Raw genomic sequence first — 24,198 nt, 5'->3', positions numbered from 1 at the left:
GAGGGATAATTGGATTACATGGAGTCGCAATACGAAGGTTCTAACACTGAGAGGAAACACTGTAATCTCTATGGTGGAGGAGCTTATTAATCCGATTGATGGAAGTTGCGATGTACAGCTCATCAGATCTTAGTTTTGGGCGGTTGATGTGCACATGATCTTACAAATTCCAATTTATAGTGGCCGGGAGGATTTGGTTGCTTGACACTTTAATCGCAATGGATTATTCACAGTTAAATCAGCATATCATTGCCAGTGGTCATCCAAATTTGGGTCCAGACCCGTAGCTTCATCAGCAGGAGGGTCGGGGCGGACTCAGTATGGAAGAAACTCTATAACAGTCGATTCCTAATAAGGTGTTTTTTTTTTGCATGGCGAGCACTTCATGGCCGTATTCCATGCCATGTGATTCTGGTGAATAAGCACATCACCAATGCAGTTAACTGTCCTATGTGCCAAATGGAGGCGGAAGACATTAAGCACACAATATTTTCATGCAGACGAACAAGGGAAGTTTAGACCTCGCTGGGCATTCGGGGCCTATTCTTATCCAAGAAGTTATTAGGACTGGTGGTGAGGTGAGGGTGCTCAACCTTGGCCGAGCTGAACTCATTTTGATCGGTTGCTGGTATATTTGGTGGCAGAGACGACAACTTGTTAATTGGGAAAATATCCAAAATTCATCAAGGTCGGCCTTGTCAATAGCAGCAATTACAACAAATTATAAGCAATTACAAAGAAGGGTGCAGTGATCAACCAAGGCTGGAAAAAACCTTCAGAGGGATGTCTGATGATTAATGTGGATGCCGCTTTTGATGCAACAAGGGGATCAGGAAGTTCTGGCGTTGTCATTAGAGACTCCACGGGTGGTTTCATTGCTGCATCACACAGTTTCATACCGCATACAGTGGATGCGGCAATCTACGATGAATGTGCCCAATACTGGAAGGAGTTCGTGGCAATTTCCATTAGTCATTGTAATAGAACTTGTAATTCAGCTACCCATAAATTAGCTAGGCAAGTTTTATTAGAGAAAAGTTCTCATGTCTGGGTAGATGATCCCCCTTCATCTATATTGCAATTGCTTGTAAACGATGTATCCATTCTGCTGAATCAATAAAGCTTGCTGAAAGTTTAAAAAAAAACATGATATGTTGCAAGTAATTGTTAATGACAAACCAAAAACCAAAAATCAATCTCCCTCAGGTCTGGTACCATTACACAAAAAGTAAACCAACAATATTAATGCCAACTTAATTTTGTGTGTGTTGGAATAACTATTTCCATATGCTAAATTTTCTATTGATTGCATTCAAAACCTAGCCAGTGCTCAAGCAGACCGGTGACTGCTCATGCAACAACACTTTGTGTGCTCGGTAGGCATAGCCTGCTGCTACAAGCTTCTGAAGCCGATTTTGGAACAAAAACACTTTTGCAACACTGTTCATGCGAGCATTTTCCTCAATCCTCTCTCCTCCTCTCGCAGAGCTGGTGGGAGCAGGTGAAGCTAGTTCTTTCAGCTCCACTGTGTCTGTGAGAGGAGAGAGAAAAATAGCTCCCGTAAATAGTGTTTTTGTCGGGTGAATCTAGAGCCGGTGAATCCCTACCAAAGGGGTCCTTAAGTGACTTGGGTAGAGCTGGTTTTGGTACCTATTTGTTTGCCGGATGGACTGCATGGCTTGTTGCTTACACTGCTCACCTGGTGATTGAATAGCCGTCTTATGTATCAAAATCTTTTGCAATGATGTTTACGCTACCTCTTATTACCATGTCGACGTCTAGACTTCACATTGAACCTTTATGACTTCTATCTTAGGGCCAATATATTATTAATGTATGTCAAGTTGGTATTCTTTAAATATATTGGTTCTGTTTTGTGCTTTCATATGTCGCTGTCCATAATGGATTGTTTCTTTTCCAAAAAACACTGGTGCCAGCCCGCGCGCAAGGCGTGCACTAATCACTAGTAAAATGAATAGATTACACGGGGTATCTTCCACTTCAAGCCTCCTTTTTATCTTCTGTTACGGCGTTACCTCTCCTAAAATATTTACAGCAAAATACGATTGATGCAAGTTTGGATCGAAGGAATCAAATTTGGATCGAGTTAGATTCAAATTGACAAGTCTGGCGAAACTTAAGAAAACCGGCCCATGTTCGTGTGGGCTAGGAGTTAGATAAAATCGTCCCGGGCTGGTTTCCAAACCGACCCAACCAGATTTTGGCAGCGTACCCGTCTGAGGCTGGACAAAACCGACCCAGGCTGATATTGCCTGTTTAAGTTTTGAGTTTTCTTTGATGGAAACTTGTCCGATTTTGTAGGAAACTTATAAGGATACAACTATCCCATCTCTCTGTATATATGAGAGGATCACGACTGATCTAGTGATCTAATCGATCAAAATCAATCTATTACACTTTTACCTATTCTTCAACATTGAGCTTTTTTCAACTACCCTTTGTTGTCCTAGGTGGCCTTACCGATCTTAGGAGACTCAAGTTGTACTTCTCCATAACGGGTCTTCTCCGAAGATTCACGAGCTTTCCAGGCAAAGAACGAGCATCAAAACAACATAGCCTGCCTCCTGACGGCCTCACTGTGCCGATCTTCCTCAGTTGTGTATCTTGTTCGTGTACAATCCAGGCAATCAAGCCCTTGCTGGTGTACAATCGGAATTGACGTCAACAACATCATTTCATTGAAATGACCCTCCCCACCTCCTGAAATGATAGCCATCTCTGCCTTCCCTATCAATTCGATAAGGGGTAACTCCTGACATGCTTACCAAATCCGTGTTTCGGTGGGGCACGCGTGAGGTCGGGCAGAGCGCGGACAGGGAGTCAACACCACTATAGAAGAGGGGTAGGGATGGAGGGGGCATAATCCCCACTAAGGGCCAGTTTGGTTGCCGAAATTTTTGGCAAAACGATACTGTAACATTTTCATTGTTATTTGGTAATTAGGGTCTAATCATAGTTTAATTAGGCTTAAAAGATTCGTCTCGTGGATTTCGTCTAAACTGTGTAATTAGTTTTATTTTTTATTTATATTTAATGCTTCATGCATGCGTCCAAAGATTTGATGTGACGGGGAATTTTGAAAAATTTAGCATTTTGGAAAGGAACTAAACAGGGCCTTAAGGATCTGATTGGCTTCCCGATGAGGCATCCTAGCTCGCATCGTCACACCTTGGCTGAGATGGAGCAGACTCGGCCAAGCCAGGCTTTGCATAAAGTTAGAAACGCGGATGGATTCGGCATCCCACGAGCCATGTTTGATTGTTATTTTTGCGTCATCCGAGACAGGCTAAATTAGAGATGCAGTCATCGAAACAATCTCAAATTGTATCACACGGGCCAGGTTGAAGAACCAACCATGTGAATGCATAAATATGAGGCACCTTGGGATCCTGGTCGAGGCTCTAAGTGCCTTGTGATACAACTAATGGGAAGAGGAGGCAAAATTGTTATTTTGAAAAATATTGGAGCTCTGGTCTCGCTAACATGGATGTTAGACCCTAATGAAACTAATGGCAGTGGTACATAGGCGTCATAACTTTTTTAGTGGCATATATAAAATTTCCAACATTTTTAGTGGCTCATAGGTAAAACACTCTTCTTTTTCCACTGGCCTAGGTCCTTGTCATATCAGGAAATGAACCCTTCATTTTCCCTTCATAGTCTTTTCTCTACCCAATCCTCACTAGGCAACGCGTTGTCCCTATCCAATCTATCTCCTTCGTGGGCCTATTTAGAGAGACTCGAGGTTTTTTAGGCCCACAAGAGAAACCTCATGCATCCTCCGTAAAAATATAACCCTAGTCGCCGTCCTACCTCTATATTCCCCGTTCCTTAAGAATTCTCATATAATCCTAGCTGCCATTTTTCATCTCCTTTCCCCTTTCAACTCGGCAAGAACCACCGCCATTGAAGAAACACCTTTTCCCAATGACCTTTGACATCGATTCGCTCTCTCCGGTGAGTTTTTTTTTTGTCTTTTTGGCCTCAATAACCTCTACTCTCACCTATGGCATCCATTTTCACAATCCTCTTGCCCATTCCTCACCTTATTTTTCTTCTCTTTAGTGGCTCCCATTGTCAGATCTGTTGCCATGTGAACCGTCTTCACAAGAGTCGTCTTCATGACAGCCCGGCGCGCCTAAGTGGTATGTCGCTGTAGGCTTCTCTTGAAGCTCACTAGATCCCGGCCTGTCCCTACCCTCAAATCAACCTAAAGACTCACTTGACGTCATCATATTTGGAGGAAGGAGAGGGGAGAGGAAAAACATACTGATACGGTATGTTTTAAATTTTCCTTTTCTGAAGCAACTTTTCTCTTTTTTTATTTATTTTTGACGCGATTGAACACTCCTCTCATCTCACTAGTAGACTCTTGCTATTGTATCCTTCCTCACAAACTTTTTTTTTGAGCGAACATGTGGGATGAGAGGCTGGCTCATAAACTTCATTTGTTAGCTTCTACTTTAATAGACTACTGAATTTCCTTACTAATCCAACCAACAATTTAGGCTACTGCCACTATCACTCTCATTCCTTAATTCCTCCGACCCTGAGGTGAGTTGTTGAGAGTGTGGTGCTTTGATCAATTTTTTCGGTCGTGGAAACAAATAGACCCCTTTAGAAGAAATTAGGGTGTCTAATTCTAAAAATCATGTGGATGCAATTAAAGGTTTATTTGGTTGAGCTTCGTTAGCTCTTGCTTCGGCCGCTATTGTAGCTTGCTTCTTTCATGGGGCTTGTCATGGCCTCAATTTATACACTTCGCTTCACTGTAGCACTATTGTAGCAGAAACCAATGATGCCCTCTAGGTTGGGTTCACCGTGTTCTTCTATTTGCTAGTTCATTTTGGTTTGGAGACAGTACAGTGTCGCGTCAAAAGAAATAAAACGCATGAGACATTGCCAAAGAGGACCATTGCATAGCACAATGTGGATCCACTGCCCGACGATTCGGGTGGTCGTCCAAGCTCATGGGCGAAGTGGTTTTTTATTTATATCAAAGAAAAACACTATATTTTCCAGAAAAGTTACTTCGCGACCCATCGCGCTCTGCGTGGACAGCTCGACCCTCTCCCTCTCCCACGCGCCCGCGCCCGTGAGGACGACGAGGTGGTCGACGGCGGACGCGTCCCATCGAGCTCCTCCCCACGCCCACACCTGCGTCCCCACCCGCGTTGGCGAGCTCCTCCCTCTCTCCCCTTCGGCAGTGCTAGCGAGGTAGGCCTCCTCCTCCTCCTCCTCCTCCTCCTGGATCTAGATCTGGATCTGGATCTGGATCTGTAACCACCAGAGACGAAGACGACGACGGCGGTGGCTAGGGTTCCGGCAAGCTTCTCCTCCTCTTTCTTCTCCAATTCCGGCGGGCTATAGAAGGGACCAGTCGGGGGCAGGCAGGCTAGCCTGGCGGTGGGGAAGGAGGCTGGGCGGTTTAGGGGGGCTGGCGGTGGTAGCGGCGGCCGGGCCAAGTCGCGGCGGGGGCATCATGGCGGGAGCTCAGAGCACGGCGTCTCTGGCGAGCATGGCCATGGCGGAGCTTCGGCGAGAGGGGAGAGGGGAAGAAGGCGGCTGCCGCGGGGGCTAGGGTTCACCGGAGGGCGCTAGGGTTCGTCGGAGCTCCGACGAACCCTAGCGCCCGTGGCAGTACGGTGGTCGGCGACGGGGGCGAGGAGGAGGAGGATGGCTGGGTTGCTCGACGACGATGGACTGGGTGGCGGAGGAGGGGCGCGGGGCTCGACGGTGAAGAACGGGGCGACAGGAAAGGAGCGCAGCGGCGGGGAGGAAGAAGGGTCACGAGCGTGTGACCCGTCGCTGCTTAACTCCGTCCATAATTTTTTAAGATACTAGATAAATACCCATGCGTTGCATGGTGTCCAATTTTTTTGTGAACCTTAGTATTTGAACGTGAATGTGTGAGCTGTGATGACTTTGTACTGGATGCGGATATGTAGATCTTGTCTTTATTTTGGAACCAGGTAGGACGCGAATGCGTGAGCTTTGAAGACTTCGTATCGGACGCGGACACATAGATTTGGTCTTTGTATCATAACCGGGTAGAACATGAACGCGTGTCGAGTGAAGGATAAATAGTGATTTTTACATGATCACTTGAAATCGATTAATTCCATTTTATAGTGCAACACCTGTGTTCACCACATATATCTAAGTCGAATTTGAGTGAATTGTTATTTGCATATGTTTACTTTAGTTAAACTTGTTATATGTTATCAAAACTGTTTTATTTGATTTTTTAGGAGATTGATTTATTTTTGCACGTAGAGAGTTTATTGGTATGTTTTGTCAGTGTCAGCAAAGATTACCTGTGTACGAATATGTGTCCTCTGTTTGAATATGTGCCTGATTTATTTCATCAACCTGTAATCAATTCTTTATATGATTTTGAATGTGGAAGAGTTTATTTTGAAAACGGTTTTCTTTTTTTCTGTATATGATTTTCGATGTGTAAGAGTTTGTTTTTGAAATGTTTTTTGCCGTATATGCTTCTTTTTTGGAAACGTTTTTTTGCCGTATTATTTTTATTTTGGATCGGATTTGGGGCAGTGGTTTTTTTCTGTATATGTTTTTTATTTTGGATCAGATTTTTTGGCGTCGTTTTTTTTGCCGTAATAATGTGCACAGGGATCGGATTTGTGACGGTGTTTTTTATGGGGTTTTTTTGCCATATATGTTTTTATTTCGAATTTTTTTGGCGTTGTTTTTTTCAGATCAGATTTTTTTGGCGTCGTTTTTTTTTGCCGTATAGGGCGGGGCCGCAGGGCACGCAGACGACTCTATTCGTTATCTTTTAGGTGGTTGTATTGTATGTAAAGAAACGGTTTTTTTTTTTTTTTGCTGTATATGATTTTTGATGTGTAAGAGTTTGTTTTTGAAATGTTTCTTTGCCGTATACGCTTCTTTTTTGGAAACATTTTTTCACCATAACTTTTTTTTTGCCATATTTGTGTTTTTATTTCGGATCGGATTTGGGGCTGTGGTTTTTTTGCCGCATATGTTTTTATTTCGGATCGGATTTTTTTGGTGTCTTTTTTTTTGCTGTAATAAGGCGGGGGCGGGATGGACGCAGGGATCGGACTTGAGATGGTGTTTTTTTATGGTGTTTTTTTTTGCCGTATATGTTTTTATTTCGGATCAAATTTTTTTTGGCGTTGTTTTTTTTTTCGGATCACATTTTTTTGGCGTCGTTTTTTTTGGGCCGTATAGGGCAGGGGCGCGCGTTATTTTTTAGGTGGTAGTAGATAAATATTTCTAGGTAATGACAATCATCCGGCTCCATAAAATTTCAGCCTTTCAGGCTTCGGCCAGTGGTGTAGCAGGGGCCGAAGCTTTTCTTATTGGGATTCAAAATGGGTCAGCCCTACTGTGTGGAACTGACGCTGCAGTGATTTGCAGCGGGAGACGGAGCTGGCCGCTGGCGCCTTGGGAGTTGGGACGCCATGGTAGGCCGACGCCGTGGTGCGCTGCCGCCCGGGCCTCGCCGTGTCACACGGTCCCAGAGCCGGGTGGACCGCATCAGCGCACTCCCGGACGACCTGCTCCTCCAGGTCCTCACCCGCCTCCGCTGCGCCCGCACCGCCGCGCGCACTGGCTTTCTCGCCCGCCGGTGGCGCCGGGTCTGGACAGGCCTCCCGGAGGTCTCCTTCCGCGGGCTCGCGCCCGACGCGATACACGCGGCGCTCGCCCGGGTGACCCGCACTTCGCTGGAGGCCATCGACATCCACGTCTCCAGGGGCACGGGACATCGCGCGCTGGACGCGGGCAGCGTCACCTCCTTGCTCCACGCCGCCGCGGGTCGGTCGCCGGTGAAGCTCACCCTCACCATCCCGGTGTTCCTATACTTCACGGTCGACCTGCCCCGCTTCGATTTCGCCACATCGATCGAGCTGGACGTGCGGGACGTCTGCTTTGCCCTGCCGACGGCGACGGAGTTCCCCAAGCTGGAGACGCTGTCCCTCTCGGGCTGCATCATGGACCTCTCCGCCTTGGTGCCCCGCTGCCCGCGCCTGCGCGTTCTCAGCGTCAGGACTCCGCACGAGGTGGACACGATCACGGTGCACTCGGCGTCGCTCCAGGAGCTCGTCGTGAGCACGTCCCGGTTCACGTCCACCATCGACATCGTGGCCCCCGCGCTCAGGAAGCTGACGCTGGCCTTGGAGTTCAGGGGCATAGACAACAGCTTGTCGGTGGTGGCACCAATGGTGGAGGAGGTCACTTGGCGGTGCTCGTACTACATGTATGCTGGGATTGGCAAAATGTGGCGCGTCAGTTCCCTCAAAGTACGGGCGGTGGAGAAGATGGAGCTCACCGACGACGACGAGGGTAGCCATCAGCCCCGTCGTGCCCATGTCCTGTCGCTGGACATACTTGACGTTCGTCTCAGGCTCTCGTGCTCATTGATTTCCTAGCTAGCTAGCTTCGTGGACTTAACTGGCTTCTAAATTGTATTGTATGCCGCCCGATTGTTTTGTAGACCCCTTATCCTTCACAGAGGGATTTTGCAGAAGAATTGAAGAAAATCCCTGTTACCACCTTCTCTGTCCTAGAGCTGAAGATCTCAACATGGGGCCATGTTCTTGGACCACTGCTGTTGAACCTGCTTCGGATTTGCACTGCAGTGCAAAGGCTTGAGCTTGACGTGGTTCTTGTGGATACCCCGCAGGTACGTATTTACTCTACATATAATCTACTGCTTGTGTGTTTACAGTGTAATTATTACATTAACATTATATGGTACATTTTGTTCTAGGTGCAAGTGACAAAGTCTTGGTGGTCTTGCAAAGAACGGTGTCCTTGTCAGGAGAATAATAGGGAATGGAGAACTAAAACTACTATCTCCGTGATCGATCTCACAGAAGTGGAGATCAAAGGACTCAAAGGCGGCGAGGAGGAAATCCATTTCCTCAAATTGCTCTTCAGATGTGCACCGATGCTTCAGACGATGACTCTGAAACTGTCTGACGAGGTCACTGATGACTGGTACAACATATTCCTCGACACCGTCCAGGAGTACCCTTCTGTGAACTCCAATGTTTTTTTAATAATGAAACAAAACAAGGTCCAGCCTCTACCGTCCGGGAACGGTCCACAGCTGAAGTGAACTCCAGTGTTTGTATCTCGGTTGATTAACATTTAGCATGCTTCAAGCTACAGTAAGAATAATCGTCGTCAGTCGTTAACTTTTTTTTATTTAGAGACTAGTCGAAACCCAAACATTGTGGTTTATCGTTGCTAGCAATGTACCTGCAGTATCATGCTTAGAAACTTATGCAGTTAAGTTAGCGTCTTCCATGTTGTATGGATTTTTATCAGGCATTGGAAACTGCCATTGCTAGATCCCTACTTTTGTGTTGTGCGCGAATCGCTGCATTTCTAGTTCCTCGCTCGCCTAAAAAACTGATTGTTTGCGCATTGCGCTACTACAACAACCTGCGTTGGCTTTTGGACTTTCCTTCTTTCTAGGTGGCAGTTCCAAAAATAATGCATTGGAACACACTGTAGCATCTATTATGCTAGTATTTTCCAGGCCTCTATAGCGCTTATGAGACTGATGTAGCAGTGGTTTATTTAGTCCTTGTGGTTCACTGCTGGCATGCTATCTCATATAAGTATTTTATTTTACATTTTAAACTTTTGGTATCTTATTATCATCTTAGCGCGTGAGATGTGCTTTATAACTCGAAATTTTTATTAATTGACTATGTGATTTACTCTTTATCTCAAAAAGAATGTAATTTTAGAGCAGTGTTGTGTTATAGTATGTCAAGTTTAATCATATTTATATAAAAAACATTAATATTTATCATACTAAATAGATATCATTAGATTTATCATGAAATATATTTTTATAATATGTTTATTTGGTGTTATAAGTATTAAAATTTTCACCTATATATTTTATCAAACTTTAAACACTTTAATTAAGAATGCATCTATAGTTGCATTCGTTTTGCTGGCTCTACGCCACAGCAGGCTGCGGCTGGCGTGTTTCTTTCTGAAGCAATGGTGGAGTGACAACTGACAACATTAGTAGTCCTGACCCTAGTGATTACAAATGAGTTAAATGCATCAGAGGCCCATAAACTTATAAGACTATGTCAATTAGGTCCACAAACTCTTAATCTGCATCTCCAAGCCATTTAAGTTGTTCATCTGTGTCAATTAGGCCCATGCCCCTTCAGCAGCCCGGTTAATCCGACGTGGCGACGCCAGCGTGGACTGGATTACCACGTGAGCCGCACGTGACTGATTGAGGGCAGCTGTCTTCTTTCAATTACCCCCTCCCCAATCTCTCCTCTTTTCATTCGCTATTGGGCTTCTTCCTTGAGTTCGTCGGCTGGGGCGGGAGGACAGCCAATTCTGATCTTATTGAAATAGCCGTGAAGAATAGAAATGACAGATTTAAGTGGAGTAAACATATTGGATTTCATGCATCTTGTAGGACCTGAGAAGTCTAACATTTTAAGTTTCAAACATTTTTTACGATCATGTGTGAATAAGTAAACACTGTCCTTACTGATGGAGTAATGTTATTCAAACAATTATTTGGGATAACATCTAGAGTGGAATAATGCACATGTATCAGCAGAATATTTTAAGAGAAAATTTTGCATAGTTTAATGATTAAAGATTCTGGTTAATGTAAATCATACTTCATTTTTTTTTGAATAGCACATTGCAAATCACGTCGCAAACAAGCTTGAGCTCATCATGTTCTCTGCATCTTAAATACATACACATTTTCCTCAACTGGTGGCATCATCTTATGGCCAATTGTTATAATCATCCTAAATAGCATCGACTTCGGTACATCTTCTATGGACACCTGGGCACAGAAAAAACCCAGGGTTCTGTCACTAACAAATAGGTATGCTAACAAAGCCTGGTGCAAACTAGCTGTGCGGTGAATGACATCTTCAGACAGCATTGACCTGCTCAAGCCATCGATTTCTAGACCGGATGACCTATCCCAAGTACCATACAACTTAAGAACACAAGAGACATCCAACTCTCCTCAAGCAAGGCGGATACCTCTCTAGGAAGTACGGATTGAGAAAATTTTAGCGCCTAAGCAGGAAGAAATCAAGCCATATTAAAGTGGGATTACCAGGCTTAGATCGCTGAGATGGATGCGGCCGGTGGAGCGGTCGAGGTTGCTGCCGAGGGTGGCGCCCATGCGCTCACTTGTCGGCGGTGCTGATCTGGTACGCAGCCGGCCCCGACGGCCCAGCCACCTTCTTTCCTCTCCTCTATCTCACTTGAGCGCGCTCTGGTCTCTCTTCTTTCCACAACCAGGTGTGCGCACACAAACCCTTCATTAAAAAAAAGGTGTGGGCACACCTATTATCCAACAGCCGTTCTTACTTCAAGATGTGTGCGAGTCGAGGCTACGACTCCTTTCCTCTCGTCCCTTTCTCTCCGCCGCCGCGTCTTCCACCACGCACCTCTCTCTCTCCCTCTCTACAGCGGCGCTGCTGCGTGAGCAGCTCTCCGCCGTCGCTGGGGAAGGCAGTGCCGCCGCCGCCGCGAGCAGAACCAGCACCGCCGCGAGCAGCACCCGCGTCGCGGCCGTGGCCGCCGCCGCCGCCTCGAGCAGCACCAGCACCGCGGCCCCAAGTGCGAGGTGCGGCGAGACGGGCGAGGCTTCCCCGGTGGAGGAGCAGTGGAGCGGGAAGTGAGGAGCAGATGGATGACGACGGAGAGAGGCACGGAGCTGCGACTAACATGAATCACGACACGCTACTGGGAGGGTGTGCGATAATGTGTGTGAGCCAAACACCTGGTTGTCGTCATGATTTTTCGCTCTGGAATCATGGATTTCGACCGGTAAAACTTGGATCTTCTCCGTGAAGCTGTAAGAGCAAGGTATTCTCCCCCACCTCCTCAATTTTTACGCTTTGATTTGATCTATTTATTGAGTATTTATGCAAAACCTAGTTTTAATGTTGTGCTTCATTATATGATGATTAGTGGATGAAATGTTGTTTCTTTTGTATAATGTATGTGCATAGGTGTAGAAGATTGATTTCCATTGCAATGTAGGTATAGATTCAATGAGTGGTTAGTTGTATGCCATGCGATTTTAGTGTGCCTTCATTTTGAATTAGAGACCATGAGTACTTAGATGTTGACATACTTGATTACCATTATACTGTATGTTAGGATTACAATAACGATCCGTTAGTAATTAGTTAATTAGAGTATAGTTAGTCAATTAGAGACTACGCTTGGTTTGTATACACTTTCGATTCAACACACATTAACTTCAAATAAGTCCATATTGACTTATTTTAGTTTTGTGTATGAATCAGATGGACCAGGTTGTAACCTTGTACCATGGAGGCAGTGTGGCGATTGATGATTATGGAAATGTTCAGTTTAGTGGAATGCAGTGGGTGACTGTGATATTCATGGCTCGGCCATCGTTTAGTGAGTTGGTTGCTCGGTCTCGTGAGGAGCTACATTGTGATGCAAATGAGGAGGACATAGCAGTTGAGGGGTTACTTCACTTCGGTACGAAAGGCACAATATTGAGGCGGATGATCTCAATTGGCTGTGAGGATCAATGGGAGAAATATGTTACATTGGTTATGAGCAACGATATCAATTGTTTGGACTTGTTTGTGCGGAAGGTGTCCATTGATCCCATCCCTCATGGGTATTCACCAGAACTGGGCAATCCGGCGCCCTTTGACCCTCCATTACCTAATCTTGAGGTGAATGTGGAAGATGTGTCTGAGCTGCCTGATGCTCTATCTGCATCGAACGAGGTTCAAATTTCTCAACCAGTTCAAGTTGAATGTTGGACTGATGATGTCGTGGTGTCCCCTCAGGAGATTCCTTTGACCCAAAATCATCCCAGTAAGTGTCGCAGTAACACAAGCTTCTGCCTGTCATTCCATTCCTGTCTCAATCCTATTGTTTTGTGCTTATAATGCAGCTAATGTCGATGGTCAGCTTGTTGCTCCATCTGTCAACGTTGAAGAAGTATGTAGGGCCTCCAATAGTGTGGATGTGCAAATTGTGGATGATGTGGAGCCTTACGGTACCGCAAGAGCCGTTGATTCTGATGATGACTGCCCGGTTGGACAGTTAACAGATAGTGACACTGGACTACTCAGAAGGTTTTTCCATGACCATGATCCGTTGGTGTCCCATTTCAGCAATCTTAGTGATGCTGAGCCTGGTCCAAGCATGATAATTCAGAAGGGCCTGGTGTTTGAGAGCCTTCCTGCATTGAAAAGATGGCTGCAAGAGTATTCAGTGAGACACAACATACCATTCAAGGTGAGGCACTCTGATGTAGAGCGGCGGTACATAGTGGTGTGCGAGAAGGAACGATGTGACTAGAGGGTCTGTGCTAGGAAACAAAATAACACGGGGAAGTTGAAGATCACAAGAGTCATCCGGCCACATACTTGTAGGAGTACACAGTTAACTGAGAAGCATCGGCAGTTGACCTCAGCCCTCATTGCCACCTCATTATGCTCCATATTCACGGTACAACCCAATTTGCGTGTGAGGACAATTATTGAGATGGTTGAGAAGGAATGGAAGTACAAGATCAGGTATGGCAAAGCTTGGAGGGCAAAGCAACACGCCTGGAAGATGATATACGGAGACTGGGAAGAGGGATACGAGCAGTTGCCACCTTTGTTCAATGCAATGAAAACAATTAATCCAGGCATGCATTACGAGTATGTGCCAAAACCAAATGAATGGAAGGATGAGAGACAGATATTCTTTCGTGCTTTCTGGTGCTTCGATCAGTGCATTGATGCCTTTAGGCATTGTCGGTCTGTTTTCTCCATTGACGGTACTCTTGACGGTACTTTTCTTCTAGGCAAGTACGAAGGCACACTGTTAATAGCTATTGGTGTCGATGGAGATAATGTGATGGTTCCATTGGCATTTGCTTTGGTTGAGAAGGAGAACGAAGATAGTTGGGAATGGTTCTTTAGGCTCATTCGGATTCATGTGGTAGGTCGTGGGAGGGAGGTTTGTGTCATATCTGATAGACACTCTGGCATACTTAGTGCCATACAGGAGTAGATTTCGGGGCATGCACTTTTGCACCACCGCTGGTACACTTGGCATCTCGCTGAGAATTTACTTCGCAAGGATGATATAAAGGATATCTTTCCTCTATTCGAGGAGGTTGCTCGCATGCTTGAGGTTAAGCATTTTGAGGAAAAGCTTGAGCAACTTAAAATTGCAACAAATGTAGAAGGTAGAGACTGGTTAAGAGGCTTGATGATAGATGTGGAAAAATGGACAATGGCTCATGACGATGGTGGTTGGAGATATGAGTTTCAGACTAGCAACATGGTCGAGTCTTTGAATGGTTTGTATGGGGCATACTTGGTATGCCGGTGAATGCAATTGTATCCTTCATCTTCTACAAGCTTGTTGCCTTGTTCAATGACAGACATGCAGAAGCAATGTTGCAACAAAGTAGAAGGGAGAAATGGGCACCTAAACCGCATCACGTCCTTGAACAGGAAAAGGTGAAGGCCACGATACATGAGGTCGAATGTTTCGACCACAACACATGCACGTACAAGGTTGTTGAAAGGGGTGGTACAATGGCCAATGGTTAGCTTCGGCCCACAAGGGCGACGATCTGACGAGGTTCGTAGTACGCGGATGCAGCGGATCAATCAGAATAATCTGGGCAAAGCAGGGCACACCACGCACAGTATGTCAGGTTGCTGAGCGCCACAGGCAACTAGGACGAGTGTCCGACGGCGGTGGCGAAGGCGACGGTTGAGAAGATCATGGTCATGTATTTATATGCAAGGTTTGGGCTGAGATGGATTAGAGTTAGTATTAATTATTTTTGGAATATTTAATTCGTGTATCAAAAATAATTCTAGAAAAGTATAGAATTACTATTTGAGCCACACAAAATACTCCTAAAGCTCTAAAAATTTGGAGAAAATTTTCAGAGATATTTTAGAACATGATGAACCCAAATAAAGTATTTGGAGCTCATGAAAAAAATATCTTAGAGCATCTATAAATTAGATTATGCTCGTAGAAAAATGGGAATAACTTTCGAAAAAAGACAGAATATTTTATGAGGAGTTTGGAGAGATAGGTTGATGGATGATGAAGTAAAGGAATGATTTGGAGGAGAAGAGGATCTTCATAAACTTTGAATGAAAAGATTAGGATCGAGAAAGCAAGAATTTGATTATCGAAAAAGACAGAGATGAGCTAGAGATAGATAAACGACTTACTAAACGCATTTTGAAAATTTTACTCACTCGTAACACCAAGTCAAGCAACAAGCAAACATTATATCATCCAAACGCACGTCAAAATTAGAAAACTTTGAAAAATACACATTTTTTCTATAACTAAATTTGCGCTAGCTCAAACCTAACTTGGTAAAGTTTATCCAAATATTAAAATCTTTCATTTTCTTTAGTGTTTTCTATGTACAACCCAAAATCAGAAATTTTGGGGTGTGACAAACTACCCTACTTAACAAGAATCTCGTCCCAAGATTCGGAGAGACTAGGGAGAAAGATAAAGAAGATCTCCACGTCTCCACACTTCCTTGATTCGAGATTCATGAGATGAAGGAACTTGCATGATAAAGTGGATTTGGGAGTTGCACGGGATACCAAGGAAAATAAAGGTCAATGATGCTTTGTAAAGGATGCTACCCCACTTAACAAGAGTTTTGCTCATCTTCAAAACTACCTTCAGGGCCTCCTTTGCTCATCTTCAAAACTACCTTCAGGGCCTCCTTCAGAACACATGGATGGAGACGACACACAAGCAACACAATAAACAAGACAAGCACACATTACAGCATCAAAACTACACATGCTTTTGTAGAATTGGCGGACATCATAATGAGTGGATTATAGGTGATAAAAGGCCATCGTGAATTTGAATAAGGTGAGATCAGGAAACTTTAGTAAACCAAAGAAATAAAAAATATATCAAGGAGGTAAGAAGCAATAGCTCAAAGGAAGCTATCAAGGAGAGGAGACAGTAAGACAAGGATGACAAATAGGCAAGTTAATGACCAAGGAGGTAGAATAATAGTTTTATAGCAAAATAAGCTTTAGAAGACGGCCAGTGCTAACTAGGCGTATGTCGTACAGTCAACACAGCTCTGATACCAATCTATCACATCCAGTTTTAAGAACAAAACTAGGCTCGTCATATGTGTGCCTAGAAAATCTACACATACAACAACAGAGTGAATAGTATCAGAAAAAATATTATTAAATAACAAATACATAGCTATATTAACACTTACATTAGAGTATCGTGGAATGATAACTAATCTTCATGCTCCATTCTTCACAGGACGACTGATTGGGGGTACATACGCCTAACACTCCTTAGAAAACTCACTAGCTCCACCATCTGGTACCCATCCGGGATTTTTGTAAAGTAATTGAAAAGTAAAGCAAGCGTAAGTACATATCGTACTCAACAATTATAACATGGGGTTCATAAGGCTTAAAAGGTAGACACTTGTTTAACTGCATTAGCTTTTATTGAGTCATCTTTTAGCAATTGAGTAGAAACACGTTTATCACAAGCCCACATAAACACATGATCAAGTAAACATGAATAATGAGTAGTATAAATAATTAACCGTTAGTGATCATCTATTCCATAAGGGTCCAAGGCCGCTCTTGACCGTGAGCACGACTGTTATAACAGTTTTACACTCTGCAGAGTTGTACACTTCCACCGTGAGTCGTGGTTTACCCTTTCGTCCGAGGTTGCTAATCTCTTGGCCCACTTTTAAGGAAGGTCGATAGAGTTCACTATGAAGTCTTTCAGAAGTTTGTCTAACAAGTTAGGGCCGCTAGGTTTTCAATTGGCAAGGGAATATAGAGCCCTCTTTTGAAAGGCACACACACGCAGAAGTACTCTTAGGAACCGAGGCCGCACTATACTCAACTCGGCAATCCCCTTTTACGCCCTTTCGGGTAACCACTAACAAGTTAGAAAAGGTCTTCATACTGAACTAAAGCCAGAGCCATGTAGCTCTCACGGTTGTACTATAAGTCTTGGATGATCGCTTATAGATAAGTCCTTAAGGAGAGGAATCTAGAGCATCACAAAAATTATGCTCTAGCCCATTTGTTCCTTGTTGCTAAAAATCATCTTTTAGTGTTTATTGCATAATCCATTAGTCAACTTACAAGATCATGGTCTTTAATTAAGCACTAGCATCATACTATCTAATGCAATAATCCCATAGGTGACAAGGTACAAGTACAAAGCTAGAAAATTCTTATTGGAAATCAAGGTAGACACATGTAGTATGATTTAAGTAATTAACGTTGAATAGGTAACAAGGATGATCCCCATGCTATACTTGCCTTTACACTTGCTCATACTTTCTCAAACTTTAACATATGGTCAACACCTTCTGGCCTTCGGCGCTCACGGACAGTTCTTCTAGTCGCAGATCGCAACAACTACAAAGCACACCAACAAACATACAAGGAAACAAATAATAATATAAATAAATAAGAACAGTACACCACACGAGAGAACAACGTACTAAAAGAGAGCTATCTACTACGGTTACAAGATCATAAGAAACGCTGAGAACGGAGTTACGGTTGAAAAGAAACAACTGTCGAGCATATTATTTATAAGTGAAAATAAACAACTACAAGCTTGATTTATTTTAGTTAGACAAAACCAAGGGAAATTTATTAATTCAGATTAGACAAATTATATTTAAACTTTAAAACCGAGTCGAAGCTAATCATGTTTTATTTATAAATATTACCATGTAATTCATTAATGAAGTTAAACTTTATCTTTACAAAAAGAAGTAAACAAGTGGCAACATCTAATTTGGATTTGTATAGGGAACAAGTTTAAACTAACCAAATTTAATTTAAAAATATATTTATGTTGCTATTAACCAAATTAACAGTTAAATATAAAAGACAGATATTGTCCTATGTTGCTTTTATTTAGACTCTAGTTTCATGCACATTAATCCAATACATATTTAATTGTAAACACAAAAACTCGTAGCATGAAAAACGTCGCTGCTAAACCGTAGATTACGTCAATCTAATCTTAACGCAACAAAAATGGACTAGCGGAACTAAAACGGAGGATGAAGGGGTAAAGCTATAGAATACTAAGGAGAACCCGAGACTTCACGAGAGAAGTAGATAGGTACTGTGCTTGGTCATATATCAGACTGTTTCTTGGGCAAGTCCCATACGTGATCCGCATTGCTGCTTGCTTTGCGCGAACTACAGGGAAACGATGCAATCATTTACTGAAGAAACGTATAGGCACAAAAGCTAGTGATGGTGTTGCAGAGAAGAGATCATGATGCAGGGATACATGGAGATTCTCACCAAGGCAGAAGACGAACAAACAGGCACAGATGACAGCATGCTCGTCTCAGACGATGAGAAGAGCCAGCGGCGAGAGCTTTCACCTGGTCGTTCCCCTCCGTCAGCGGTCCCGCAGCAGCCGGCAGGGCCTCTGGATGGTCTGTACGTATTCACGATCTTCATGGCCATGGTCCGCTACCCACCAATTGGCAGCGTCGGGCACAACAGCTTCAGTTGATGAACTTGTAGATGACGCTAGACAAACAATTGAGAGGATGAGCAGCTTCATACCATGGTTCGAAGCTCGCGACTGGAGATCGGTAGGATGTAGGGCACGTTAGGGAAACAGATAGTGTACATGGCTTAGGGCATGATATAGACGATAGAGGAGATAGGGACGAGGACATGCAGGTGCTCAGTAGTCAGCTGCAGACGGCGTTGACAGATGACAGGTGTGCTCAACTGGATGAGAACTGAAGATCGATGACGGTGGCTTGAAGCGGCTAGAAGGGCGACAATCTGATGAGGTTCATAGTACGCGGATGCAGCGGATCTATCGGAATCATCTGGGCAAAGTAGGGCACACCACGCACGGTATGTCAGGTTGTCGAGCGCCACAGGCAACTAGGACGAGCGTCCGACGGTGGCAGCTAGGTCAAACTTGACGAAGGCGATGGTTGAGAAGATCATGGTAATGTATTTATATGCAAGGTTTGGGCCGAGATGGATTAGAGTTAGTATTAATTATTTTCAGAGTATTTAATTCGTGTATCAAAAATATTTCTAGAAAAGTATAGAATTACTATTTGAGCCATGGAAAATACTCTGAAAGCTCCAAAAATTTGGAGAAAATTTTCAGAGATATTTTAGAACATGATAAACCCAAATAAAGTATTTGGAGCTCATGAAAAATATCTTAGAGCATCTATAAATGGGGTTATGCTCGCAGAAAAATGGAAATAAGTTTCAGAAAAAGACTGAAAAAATCCCAAGGTGTTTGGAGAGAGAGGTTCATGGATGATAAAGTCAAAGGAATGATTTTGAGAAGAAGAGGATCTTCAGAAACTCTGAATGCAAAGATTAGGATCGAGAAAGCTAGAATTTGATTATCGGAAAATATAGAGACGAGACAAAGATAGATAAATGACTTACTAAACGCAGTTTGAAAATTTTACTCACTCGTAACACCAAGTCAAGCAACAAGCAAACATCACATCATCCAAACATGTCAAAATTAGAAAACTTTGAAAATTCATATTTTTCCTATAACTAAATTTGCGCTAGCTCAAACCTAACTTGGTAAATTTTATCCAAATATTAAAATCTTTCATTTTATTTAGTGTTTTCTATGCACAGCCCAAAATCAAAAATTTTGGGGTGTGACAAACTACCCCACTTAACAGGAATCTCGTCCCAAGATTCGGAGAGACTAGGGAGAAAGATAAAGAAGATCTTCACGTCTCCACACTTCCTTGATTCGAGATTCATGAGATGAAGGAACTTGCATGATAAAGTGGATTTGGGAGTTGTATAGAATACCAAGGAAGATAAAGGTCAACGATGCTTTGTAGAGGATGCTACCACACTTAACAAGAGTTTTGCTCATCTTCAAAACTACCTTCAGGGCCTCCTTCAGAACACATGGATGGAGACGACACACAAGCAACACAATAAACAAGACAAGCACACATTACAACATCAAAACTACACATGATTCTGTAGCATTGGCGGACATCATAATGAGTGGATTATAGGTGATAAAAGGCCATCGCGAATTTGAATAAGGTGAGATCAGAAAACTTTAGTAAACCAAAGAAATAAAAAAATATTAAGGAGGTAAGAAGCAATAGCTCAAAGGAAGCTATCAAGGAGAGGAGACAATAAGACAAGGATGACAAATAGGCAAATTTATGTCCAAGGAGGTTGAAAAATAGTTTTATAGCAAAATAAGCTTTAGAAGGCGGCCAGTGCTAACTAGGCGTATATCCTACAGTCAACATAGCTCTGATACCAATCTGCCACACTCAGTTTTAAGAACAAGACCAGGCTCATCATATGTGTGCTCAGAAAGTCCACACATACAACAACAGAGTGAATAGTATCAGAAATAATGTTATTAAATAACATATACATAGCTATATTAATACTTACATTAGAGTATCGTGGAACGGTAACTAATCTTCAGGCTCCATTCTTCATAGGGATGCCTGACTGGGGGTACATACGCCTAACACTCCTTAGAAAACTCACTAGCTCCACTATCTGGTACCCACCCAGGATTTTTTTAAAGTAATTGAAAAGTAAAGCAAGCGGAAGTACATATCGTACTCAAGAATTATAACATGGGTTCATGAGGCTTAAAAGGTAGACACTGGTTTAACTGTATTAGCTTTTATTGAGTCATCTTTTAGCAATTGAGTAGAAACAAGTTTATCACAAGCCCACATAAACACATGATCAGGTAAACATAAATAATGAGTAGCATAAACAATAAACAATTAGTGATCATCTATTCCATAAGGGTCCAAGACTGCTCGTGACCGTGAGCATGGCTGTTATAACAGTTTTACACTCGGCAGAGGTTATACACTTTCATCATGGGTCGTGATTTACCCTTTCGTTCTGAGGTAGCTAATCTCTTGACCCACTTCCAAGGAAGGTCGGCAGGGTTCACTATGAAGTCTTTCAGAAGTTCATCTAACAAGTTAGGGCTGTTAGGTTTCCAATTGGCAAGGGAATATAGAGCCTCCTTTCGAAAGGCACACTCACGCAGAAGTACTTTTAGGAATAGAGGCCGCACTATACTCAGCTCGGCAAGCCCCTTTTGCACCCTTTTGGGTAACCACTAACAAGTTAGAAAAGGTCTTCATACTGAACTAAAGCCAGAGCCTTGTAGCTCTCACGGTTGTACTACAAGTTTCGGATGATCGCTTACAGATAAGTTCTTAAGGAGAGGAATTTAGAGCATCACAAAAACTATGCTCTAGCCCCCTTGTTCCTTGTTGCTAAAAATCATCTTTTAGTTTTTATTGCATAATCCATTAGTCAACTTACAAGATCATGGTCTTTAATTAAGCACTAGCATCATACTATCCAATACAATAATCCCATAGGTGACAAGGTACAAGTACAAAGCTAGAAAATCCTTATTGGAAATCAAGGTAGACACATGCAATATGATTTAAGTAATTAACGTCGAATAGGTAACAAGGATGATGTAACGACCCACCATTTTAGCTCATAGTTAATCACAGCTAAGTGCACAGTAAACAAAAATCAATTACAACAAGCTGGACAATTAAGTACACTCTAATATTAAAATGCATAAATCAAATATTAATCCATGGTGGTGTTTCATACACTGGTAGACCAAGTTCACTCCACAAAAAAAAAGAACTCAGGCCACAATTCTTTTGCATATTAAAATACTTTAGTACACTAAACACTATGCTTACAATTCACAGTTGGTACTCATGAGGTGTAGCCATGCCCTTCTAGAAAGGAACCAACCAATCAACTAGCAGCAGCTCATCGACATAGTGAATTTCTTTGACTAGGCCATGACTGAGATTAAAATATTTTAGTAGAGCTAGTAGTAGTAGTAGCAGTCACTCAGTTCTAGGCTAGCTCCCCACTCAAGGTTGAGGACTCCAGATAAGCACCTCGTGCACTCCTTGCTTGAGAAAAACACCAACTCTTCCACCAGCACAAGATGGTGACTTAATCACCATGGAGAGCGACATGGGGTGAGAAGGGAGGCTGACTAGGAGAGGAAGTCACCAGAGAGCCCAAGTGCTGCCAGCAAATCAGAAGCACTTCTGAGGGAAATAAACCCAAGGTTGGAGCTAAACGTCATCAAGATTAAGGTGAGGTTCACAAGCACATCTTAGAATATTCCTTCTTCTCTCTACCAAGAACACAAAGCACCTTCCAAGGGGAGAACCATCTGTTCTACAGCAGCACAACAATTAGGTGCTCAATAATATTTTGGGCCGAGAGAGATATGCCAACTATTATCAGAACAAGATCAGGCATTCCTTTTTAGTAGAAAGCTACACATAAAAAAATACTTGAGCCTTGACTAAAACACTAACACAAGAACCTGTACATCTAGAGCACTTAGGCATGTATCTTTGAGTTACAGAGTTGCAGGCTAGGTATAACAAAAAGAGAGAATAGGAAGAGGTGAGGGGGAGGAACTCACTGTCAGGTTGAGGAGGATTGTTGCTGGAGCCCAAACCCCCACACATCAGCATGCTCGGGCCTTCTTGACTTGCCTAGGCGGCATGGCTGCTCAGCTCGACACCTTAGTGGAGCACGCCGCCGCCGTCACCCAACTTGCACACATCACAGAGGAAGAAATTGAAGGAAAAAAATAGTTAGATAGCTGCTAGTGTCCTTGGATTTGGTTTTGAGAGAGAAATCGAGGAGGAAATCAAACCATGGTTGCCGATTCGGGAAAGGTAGCCGGAGCACCATGAGTAGCAGGAGGGGAAAGATAGAGAGGAAAGAGAGGGAGACGAGAGGATACTGGATGGAGAGATGTGCGTGTGTCTGCTGATATGCTTTTGGGGCTGCAAAGTAGTAGTAGTACTGAGCAGTGGATGGCTTCAATTAGGTGCAGGTGCTGCTCACGTGAGAGTAAAAAGGGGCTTAACAATATACTAAACTAATTCAATGATTTACTAAGCACAGCTATACAATATTCCTTTATAAATCACAGCTTAATTGATACTAAGGACCCAGAAGCTATTTCCTTGACTGTAGGATGAACACATGGCTACGTATGTGCTAAGTATATATATACTCTCTCTTTTTTCATCTTGCCAAATACCAATATATATTTATACTAATTACAGGAAGCGAGCAAAGTCAGGCGCAGGATCTTCCAGCAAACCAAACGGAGCCCGAGTTGAATCCTAACAACTCAGGCAAGAATCCTTGATCATTTTCTCCTTGAGTTTTTATACAGAGTTTAAGAAAATAAAAGTAACCTGCATTAAATATTATTTTCTGAAATTGACTATGGATGGATGACATTTGAATTTGATGACATGGGGTTAGCTGATGGAGTAGCTAATTCCCTACTGTATATTCAGATGGAAAAGTTTGGTAGGACTAATAACCAAATCTCACTTGTGTTATTGGGCCGTATAAATTCGTGTCAACCATGAACTCGTTTGGGACAGGCCGATTCTAGTACCCATGAAGTTGTTGCATAATCCCTATGGTAAGTGGGGAGAGGGTTGGGTGATGAAATCCCCAATCAGGTGTCGATGAAGTACACCTAGGCGCATATATTAGCGCACGTGGATAGATGTGGATGTATAATTATACAAAATGGGGAAAGTTCGGTATCTTGACCATGAGTCGCACCAAAGGAAGTGCGATGAAAAATTGGTCAAGGTAATTATGGCTAAAGTGATACAAACCTGCGCAGGATAAAATCATGAATTCATGTCATGTCTCTTGGATCAGAGGCTACGGGAACCTATGGGTGGCTCTTTCTCAAGATACAAGTGATAGTAGTGTTGTTTTTAAACTAAACTGACTTTTTCTACACATGTTATTTGAACAGCAAGATGATATATTATTGATCATTTTGAGATGACTAGATTGCATTGCATTGATATTTATATGCTTGTTGAGTACGTTGTACTCACTCTTGTTAACTCTCCCTCTTCAGAAGATCCTCAAGAATGTGCACAAGGGTTTCTGGATGATGGTAATGCTTATGCAAATTGGGATGATTATGAAGAAGCTAGTCAGGTTGCTGCCACCTCCTATGGTGGATGGGATGAATAAATGATCCCCTTAG

General features: G+C 43.1%; 1 protein-coding gene across 1 annotated transcript; it reads left to right on the top strand.

Moving 5' to 3' along the window:
- The first annotated feature begins 7,472 nt into the window (after positions 1-7,472).
- LOC136506074 (F-box/LRR-repeat protein At5g02910-like) lies at positions 7,473-9,263 on the top strand. Its single transcript, XM_066501201.1, has 3 exons — positions 7,473-8,405; positions 8,507-8,695; positions 8,783-9,263. The coding sequence occupies exons 1-3, from the start codon at positions 7,473-7,475 to the stop codon at positions 9,131-9,133; spliced, it is 1,473 nt and encodes a 490-aa protein (XP_066357298.1). The 3' UTR covers positions 9,134-9,263.
- The last annotated feature ends 14,935 nt before the right edge of the window (positions 9,264-24,198 follow it).

The sequence above is a fragment of the Miscanthus floridulus genome, chromosome 1 (genome assembly GCF_019320115.1).
Source record: "Miscanthus floridulus cultivar M001 chromosome 1, ASM1932011v1, whole genome shotgun sequence".
Lineage (NCBI taxonomy): Eukaryota > Viridiplantae > Streptophyta > Magnoliopsida > Poales > Poaceae > Miscanthus > Miscanthus floridulus.
This window is presented reverse-complemented; position numbering and strand designations above follow the sequence as displayed.

Coding starts and splice junctions, on each gene's coding strand:
- LOC136506074 (XM_066501201.1), top strand. CDS start 7,473: ATGGTAGGCCGACGCCGTGGTGCGCTGCCGCCCGGGCCTCGCCGTGTC. Junction 8,406..8,506: donor TGTCGCTGGACATACTTGAC/GTTCGTCTCAGG, acceptor ATTGTTTTGTAG/ACCCCTTATCCTTCACAGAG. Junction 8,696..8,782: donor TTCTTGTGGATACCCCGCAG/GTACGTATTTAC, acceptor ATTTTGTTCTAG/GTGCAAGTGACAAAGTCTTG.